The sequence below is a fragment of the Protopterus annectens genome, chromosome 1.part2 (assembly GCF_019279795.1).
Source record: "Protopterus annectens isolate FY-2018-M chromosome 1.part2, PAN1.0, whole genome shotgun sequence".
Taxonomy (NCBI): Eukaryota; Metazoa; Chordata; order Ceratodontiformes; family Protopteridae; genus Protopterus; species Protopterus annectens.
The window spans coordinates 593614377-593623219 of NC_056727.1; the positions used below are offsets into that span (position 1 = coordinate 593614377).

Consider the following 8843-nt stretch of genomic DNA (forward strand, 5'->3'; position numbering starts at 1 on the left):
TACAAGAATATGAAATCCCTCAAGAGATTATGTTACCCAAGAAAGATTGATACCCTATGGATAGATGTTTTGGAATGATGCCATATAATAGTTGTAATTATTTAGAGACTTCAAGACAGTTTCTTCATCCTGATTTTAATAAGCTATTTAAGTTTAAGCTTACAGCTACCTGCGATTCTCTCCATCTGGTATCCCTGGCATACTGTCTGGGCTGTTGATCATTCTACATAGGTTCATAGATTAGTACTAAGCTAACTGCCCTTGCGAACCATTTTAAGCCTAGCCAATTACCCCTTGTGAGACTCAAACCCTGTACCCTGTGTTTGTAAGGCAAACACCTTACCCATTAGGCCACCCTCCCACTCCCAGGCAAGATGGATAGACATCTAAAAGACAGAATTAGGAAACACTTGTATGCCATCAGGAACATGAATAAGACTAATGCATTAGCTAGACATTATTGGGAAAGATGATACACACCACTAAATTTATGGTCGTAGAAAAAACAAAACTAGATGGGCGAATGGGTGATATCCAAAACAGAACAGAAACTTTAGAGACCAAATGCATTTTTAGGATGAGGGCTCATGCTGGTAAGGGCTTAAATGACAAAATACCAGTTAGACCTGTTATTAAGGCAAGATCCCTACGTAGGTGATTTTTTATTAGTATTTTACTAGGCAATTGAGTAATGCATATTTTATGTATGCGTATACATATATATAATTTTTTTTTACATCTTTTATTTTTCTTTACATCATATGCATATTTTAGTTGTTTGTGTGTTTAATATATGATTTAAGTGATGCTAGTTTTTAATTTCCTGTTTGATTAGCACTTTTGAACACAGGAAATGATGTTTGATGTAATTAAATAGTGGTTTTCTAATGCTGCTTTAACGTCTGAGGAAGCAATGTTTCATCACTGTGAAAGTGCTTATGTATTAAAAACAAAAGATAAGCGATGCTCCACACCGTAAAACTTGACTAAACAATTTATTTAAGACTATGATAGCGACAAAACAACAAACAGAAATACAGTGGACAAGCGCTTTCAGCTATTAAAGCCTTCTTCAGATCCACATTCAAAAACCACTTCAACATAATATAAAGCTTCTATCAGCCAATGACAAATAATATGTAAATATCATGTTTTAGCCTAACCAATGAAGGTGCTTATACAAGCAACTTTATCATCCAATGTACTTGATTATTCTAATGAACTTTACCTAACCAATAAAGGTAAAGATGTAAATCAGACTTCACTTTCCTAAATATCATTGGCTTAAGCTAGCTAATAGAAGTAAAAATGTAAATCAAACTTCTCTTCTGTATGGATTGATAGTTCACATCACATTTATATAAGAAACTACTTGCCAATATCATTTTCTAATACTTTGGTAGTTAAAATACCTATGTTGTTGTGTCTTTCAGCTTTTCCCGGTTAGGGGTCGCCACAGCGGAACTCCGGTCCGCTAATGATTGGTAGTTGATTTTATGTGCCAAGTTACCAGCCCTGACGTACAACCTTCAATGAAGGTACAACCATTCACGCATGTCTCCACGCAGAAGACGCTCTAGCTGAGAATCGAACCTGACAGCGTCTTACTGTGAGGCGACAACACTACTGCAGCACCACAACCGCGGGTCTGGTAGTTAAAATACCTATAATATGCAAAATTCACTTAATAAAAATGCACCCTTAAAAGCATATGTTAAAATATAAGTAAGCCTTACATTTGCTAAAATCTGAATACTTAAATTTAATGCATTGGCCGGGAATCGAACCCGAACCTCCCACGTGGTAGGCGAAAATTCTACCACTAAACCATTTTGAATTATATAAATAAATAAATAATTTCAAGCAAATTAAATGAAAGAGCACTGGTATAAAATAATCTTACACACATTTGATAAAGCAGTCTCTAGTTTAAATGCTTAAAATTAGTGCATTGACCGGGAATCGAACCCGGGTCTCCCACATGGCAGGCAAGAATTCTACCACTAAGCCACTTTGAATTTAGCTAGCTTAAGCCAATGATATTTAGGAAAGTGAAGTCTGATTTACATCTTTACCTTTATTGGTTAGGTAAAGTTCATTAGAATAATCAAGTACATTGGATGATAAAGTTGCTTGTATAAGCACCTTCATTGGTTATGCTAAAACATGATATTTACATATTATTTGTCATTGGCTGATAGAAGCTTTATATTATGTTGAAGTGGTTTTTGAATGTGGATCTGAAGAAGGCTTTAATAGCTGAAAGCGCTTGTCCTCTGTATTTCTGTTTGTTGTTTTGTCGCTATCATAGCTTAAATAAATTGTTTAGTCAAGTTTTACGGTGTGGAGCATCGCTTATCTTTTGTTTTTAGTTGTATTTTGCTGAGCGAGCTAAATTGGAGCATCCTTCTACTGTTTTTTGTTTTTTTTTTTTGTTGGAAGCTCCATACACACCACTGGATATTATGGAAGCAAGAAAATTTGCATGTGGACTTTTATCTGGTACAAGCAACCCGGTTATACAGTTAGACTTAAAGAAGAATGAGAATCTGAGAATTGAAACAGTAGAAAAGAATTTTGAATTTGAATCTGTTTTTAAGACTGTAGAAAATGCAGCATTTCGCTTAAAAAGACTTCAATGGCAGTGCTTCCATATGGAAGCCTGCCTTCATCATCAAGTTATACCCAGAGGGCTTAGAGTCAGGTGTATGCCAACCTATGGAAAGTGGCAAGCAATTAACATACAAACCAGCTTTAGTCATATGAGGCTGCTGATAGACTTTTTTGAACCCCAGGAACAAGAAATTAGTTCCTTAATTGAGAACAAGCAAAAAGAATTAGAAAACATGAATCTCTCTGAAGGTGACTTCATGAAATTGGAGAACCTACAAGACAAGCTTTTGGCTTATGATAACAAGCTGAGAGGTGTTAAGAGCAATAAACTAATAAGAGACTTTAATGATATAAAAAATGGCCAGCTGTTCGAGTGGCCTAGGAATGTCGTCCAACGAGGAACAACAGGAGAAAAACAAGGATTGATAAGAGAAAAAGAGAAAGAGAAAGAAAAGGAAAAAGAAAAAGTAATAGAGAAAACAAATGCTGCCTCTACCACAAACAAGGTAAAATCTCCTGGACCTAAAGAACTTTGTGTCAGTGCCCAGGTACATCAAGAAAATGGATCTAATCATTTGAATAAAGTTACCAATGGTAGTGTTTGTCTCTTGGAAGACAATATGATATCCCTTGATTCACCAGGGACTATAGGTGAGGTGGCAATAACACCTAGTCATAAACAAGAAGAAAGACTCTTGGGGGCAATCCCCAAGAAAGGGGCCCCACATGTACCTATCGTTGAACAACTTCCTTTTTTAATCATGAACAAGACTCCTCGAACAGGAAGGTCACTGAGCAGAGAAAGGAAAATTGTGCAGCCCAGTCTCTAGTTGTGAATCTATCTAAAGTTCAACTTACAGATTCTCAAATGAGTTTACTTGAAAAAGGCCTTAGTTTTATACCAGCAACTTTAACATCGTTTGATGAGCTTCTTTTAGACCTTAAGTTATTTGGCAGGAACCTGACTTTGAAATATATCTTTGGGAATGATAAAAAAATTAAACAGGATGGCAATGAAACCATCCTAAGGAAACCTAGTACCTTTGTTCCCATTAATCTACCAGTGGTTGAGTCATTTATACAAGTTGTTGAGGAAGGAGTGGCTGAAATAAGGCGGATGCATAAGAACAAACAGTTCTATAACTTAACTAAGGATGAAAGTCAAGCATTGAAAGAATTAAAGGAGAGAAATGATATAATTATCAAACCTGCAGACAAAGGAGGTGCAGTGGTAGTAATGGATACTGAAGCCTATTCTCTCTCAATGAAGGAAATGTTGAATGATGAAAAGACTTGTGACATTAGTAAAAATGAACTGAATTTGATGAAGCAAAGAGTAAGGAATGATTTGTATGATCTTCTGATGAACACAATTATTGATAAAGAGCTTTATGAGCTTTTTGAGGTTGAACATCCTACCATACCTTCAATTAACGGCCTACCAAAGATACATAAGACTTTAATATCACCTCCGTTACGTCCCATTGTAGCAAGCAGAGGATGGCTAACTGAGCCTATTTTGATGTTTGTTGAAAAAGAATGCAAGAAGTTGATTCCCAGAGCCCATACAGTTGTTAAGGATACAGGATATTTTTTTGCATCGACTGCATGAAACCATGTATAATGTAAATGACTTTGAGTCTATATTATTGGTTACTTTGGATGTCAATAGCCTTTTTACATCTATACCCAATGACTATGGGGTGGAAGCCATCAGGAGTTTTCTTATTGAAGAAAAGATCAACACTAGGCTAATTTGTGTTCTTCTTGATCTAATTCTCAACAATAACATCTTTACATATGAAGGAAGGTATTATTGGCAAAGCTGGGGGGTAGCCATGGGCACCCTCTGTGCCAATAGTTATGCGAATCTGGTCCTAGCACAATGGGAGAGGGAATGGATGAGAGATCCAAAGAATCAAGGGAGTCAACATATTATTCTATATAATCGTTTTGTTGACGATATTTTTATTGTTTGGAGAGGTGATGGAAAACAATTAGATAGTTTTGTTTGTTATCTGACAGAGACTACTGATTTTCTAAAGTTCGAATGTAGGAGTTCTAAAGTTAAAATGGATTTCTTGGATGCCAGTATATGACTAGATCAGAAGGAAGGTATCTCTACCAGCCTTTTTCGCAAACAAATGTGGCGGAACCACATGTTACATTATACCAGTATGCACCCTCGACATGTTTTCAATAACATTGTGGAAAATCAGACTATTAGGATTTCTAAACTCTGTACTGATGAAAAAAGAGTTTATTGATGAAAGAAATAACTTACTGATGAATTTTGAACAGACAGGATATCCAAGTAAGAGGGTAAATTCAAATGCAGCGGAAGCCATTGGTTTGAGACATAACAAAGGAAGACCTCTGTATTCAACTAGAAAGGCAGGAAAGGAGATCTATCCTGCCAATATAAAAGATATGAATTATATGTGAATTGGCTTGACTTTTGGTTCTGATCATAACACCATATGCCAAGTGATTAAGAAGTACTGGCCGGTTCTGACTGCTGATACCAAGATAAAAGGTATAGTAGGGTCATGTCCAACCTTCCAATTCAAAAATAAGAAAAATCTGAAAAGACTACTATGCTATAATGACGGGACAGGTCCTTATCCTGGTAGAAAGATGAAAAAAGAGAGTTCCATAGGAACCAAAAAATGTGGGTTTTGCAAGACTTGCTGTGTAATGAATTGTACTAAATCATTCACACACCCCAATACAGGGAATGTATTTTATTTTTCTGGTAGTGCTAACTGTGATAGTAGAAATGTGATTTATATCGCTACTTGTACAGTTTGTACTGCTTTTTATGTAGGCAAAACCAACATGAAAATGAAAGAAAGAATTTCCAAACATCTATCAGATATAAGGACCAAGAAAGAAACCAATGCACTATCTGCCCATATAAAAAGGAATGAAGGTCATAATTTTCTTTTCATGATTATATCCCAGATAAAACCTAATGAAAGAGAAGGTGATTTAGTTAATCTGACTGAATGTGAGGAATCCAAGTGGATTATGAGACCGCAGGCCGACCACCCACCAGGATTGAATGGAAGTATACCGATCAAGCCATTTTTAAAGAATAGAAAAAATGTTCAGTTTACCTCTTAGCCCAGCTAGTATAAATATGGTTTATAGTTTTTTAGTTACATAGTTTATATTCTGCTCATTATATCTTCCATTATATCATTATCATGTTTTAGTGTTTATGGATGAACTACGAAATGGGAACTAAATATAGGCTTTGACTCTAGAATGAAGATTAGGATTTATGCTTTTATCAGCTACTGAAATAATTCATAAGAAGCCGCCTTTATGTCTCTATAGGTTTTGTCAGTGTTTTTTATCAAAGAGCTCTTACGTCTTAAGTATTAAGTTTTTAATAATTGCTAAGCCTTATATTGCTCTATTATGTGCTATATTTTTATTAAGTGATCTAAGATTATTCTACATTAGCACGTTTTCATTCAATTTGCCTGAAACTATTTATTTATAAAATTCAAAGTGGCTTAGTGGTAGAATTCTTGCCTGCCATGTGGGAGATCCGGGTTTGATTCCCAGTCAATGCACTCATTTTAAGCATTTAAACTAGAGACTGCTTTATCAAATGTGTGTACGATTATTTTATACCAGTGCTCTTTCATTTCATTTGCTTGAAATTATTTATTTATTTATGTAATTCAAAATGGTTTAGTGGTAGAATTTTCGCCTACCACGTGGGAGGTTCGGGTTTGATTCCCGGCCAATGCATTAATTTTAAGTATTCAGATTTTAGCAAATGTAAGGCTTACTTATATTTTAACATATGCTTTTAAGGATGCGTTTTTATTAAGTGAATTTTGCATATTACAGGTATTTTAACTACCAAAGTATTAGAAAATGATATTGGCAAGTAGTTTCTTATATAAATGTGATGTGAACTATCGATCCATACAGAAGAGAAGTTTGATTTACATTTTTACTTCTATTAGCTAGCTTAAGCCAATGATATTTAGGAAAGTGAAGTCTGATTTACATCTTTATCTTTATTGGTTAGGTAAAGTTCATTAGAATAATCAAGTACACTGGATGATAAAGTTGCTTGTATAAGCACCTTCATTGGTTAGGCTAAAACATGATATTTACATATTATTTGTCATTGGCTGATAGAAGCTTTATATTACGTTGAAGTGTTTTTTTAATGTGGATCTGAAGAAGGCTTTAATAGCTGAAAGCGCTTGTCCTCTGTATTTCTGTTTATTGTTTTGTCGCTATCATAGTCTTAAATAAATTGTTTAGTCAAGTTTTACGGTGTGGAGCATCGCTTATCTTTTGGTTTTAGTTGTATTTTGCTGAGCGAGCTAAATTAGAGCATCCTTCTACTGTTTTTTAGTGCTTATGTATTGTAATAAATATTTCTCTGGATCTTACTTGGAACCTGGAGCCATCGTTTGTCTCTACTCCATCTTTTTGTTGGATGTATAATGTTTGCAACTACAGTTGTTTCAGTGGTGTCTGTGCTGTAAACTGCAAGTAAAGTGGTATCATTTTGTATGTTTTTCATTTGCATAAATGCACAGCAAATAGTGGCGCGGATTCCCTTCTGATTTCAACTGTACAGCTCTCACATTAGGGAAGATCGGTTATTGAAAACTAATAAATAAAGATACAATTTAAAAATTAGTGAGTGACTTTAATACACCTGGAAACCTTCCACAGTACTTGTGATTTATAACAGAATATTTATTATGAGCTTATTGGATTTTTTTTCAACCATGTGCACTTTAAGGAATACAAAGTCTGGTAGTTAAGCATGCAGGAGTATGGCTATAAGCTATTCACAGACACTTCCCTGTGGTCCAGGGTTTGATTCAATCAATCTCCCAGTTGCCTACTGTGTGACTTAAAGCAAGTCGCTTAACCAGAGTGTGCTCCCAGGCTGCGTCATTAAAAGATCCACATGGATCAGTGTTATACCTCAGTTAACAAATAATAAATAAAATTCTGAGCATGATTAATATGCAAGTGAGAATTTTAAATTAGATGAAAATTAATTTCTAGGACCAGAGGCACAATAATGTCTACATGATGAATACTGATGAACTGCACTGACAGTTAAATGACTTGCACCTGTTATTTTTGGGCAATATTCGCTTTATTTTTGTTTTTTATTTTTTACTTACAAAAACATTTCTCATGTGGCAACATCTTTATTTTAGGAAAACCATGAAGATATGTAAGCACGCAGTTGAACATTATAAATTTTTCCTTCTTTATGCAACTCCATGAAGTGTTGTTTTGTGTAGGCTATGTCAGCCAATTCATGAAGATACTGAACAGTGGAATTCCAATTTTTATAGCAAACGTGGAGCCTGTTACAAAATCCTGTCTAGGAAACTAAAGTTTAAAGAAAAAGGTTAAGCACAGTGAAACTCATGATTAAATATACACACTCCATGTAAGTCACTGGTTGTAATTTGATACCAAAGAAAGACTTACTATTCAAGATAAAAAAGTGGAAGATAATATAAAAAGTACTTAACAGATTTATACTTACCTGTTAACCTGATAAAGCACATGCAAAAATATTTTCAGGACACAGACAGCTGCACGCCAGCTGTATGATATGACAAAGGCCACAAAGTATGCAAATAGAAGTTGTGTGATCAAAGTTAGGCAACTAAATGCATCAAATGCTCATTTGCATCATATTACTCTAGCTTTAGCATAATACTACTGAGAATACATTTTTCTTCTGCTTTCATGTTACGGAGACAATCTGAACCTTAAGCCTTTCTTATTTATTTCTAGCGTTGACAATTTTCTAGGTTTAGATATTCTATGGAATTATCTCTACAAATCAATACTAATGTGTTAATAATGTCAATTACCTATGAAAAGCTATATGGTGAAACCTTCCTAAGCATGGATACAAGACAACTTAATATTTAATTACAAAAGTAATATAAAGGAATCCTTAAACTAAGAAACAAATGCCAGACTATATGAAATTAATAACGATGATGCTAATGATATTTAATGCCACCCTTAGGTTATTTATTTTAGTGCGGATTACTGTGTTGATCATCTAACACCAAACCAACATATAGCCATACCTGGGACTCTGAAAGGAAGGGAATCTGGTGAACCTGCTCCATTTCCTCCATCTTCATCTTCTTCTAGTTCCAGATTTTCTTCTTCTCCAGGTGCTAAAATTTTTCTAAATTAATAAAATA

General features: G+C 34.7%; 1 protein-coding gene across 3 annotated transcripts in view; it reads right to left on the reverse strand.

Annotated features, from left to right (window-relative positions):
- Positions 1 to 8843, reverse strand: part of AIDA (axin interactor, dorsalization associated) — an 857654-nt gene that overhangs the window by 293409 nt on the left and 555402 nt on the right. For all 3 annotated transcript variants that reach the window (XM_044057885.1, XM_044057871.1, XM_044057878.1), the window contains exon 6: positions 8724 to 8827. In XM_044057885.1, the coding sequence (XP_043913820.1) occupies positions 8724 to 8827 (104 nt within the window). The remainder of the gene's footprint in view (positions 1 to 8723; positions 8828 to 8843) is intronic.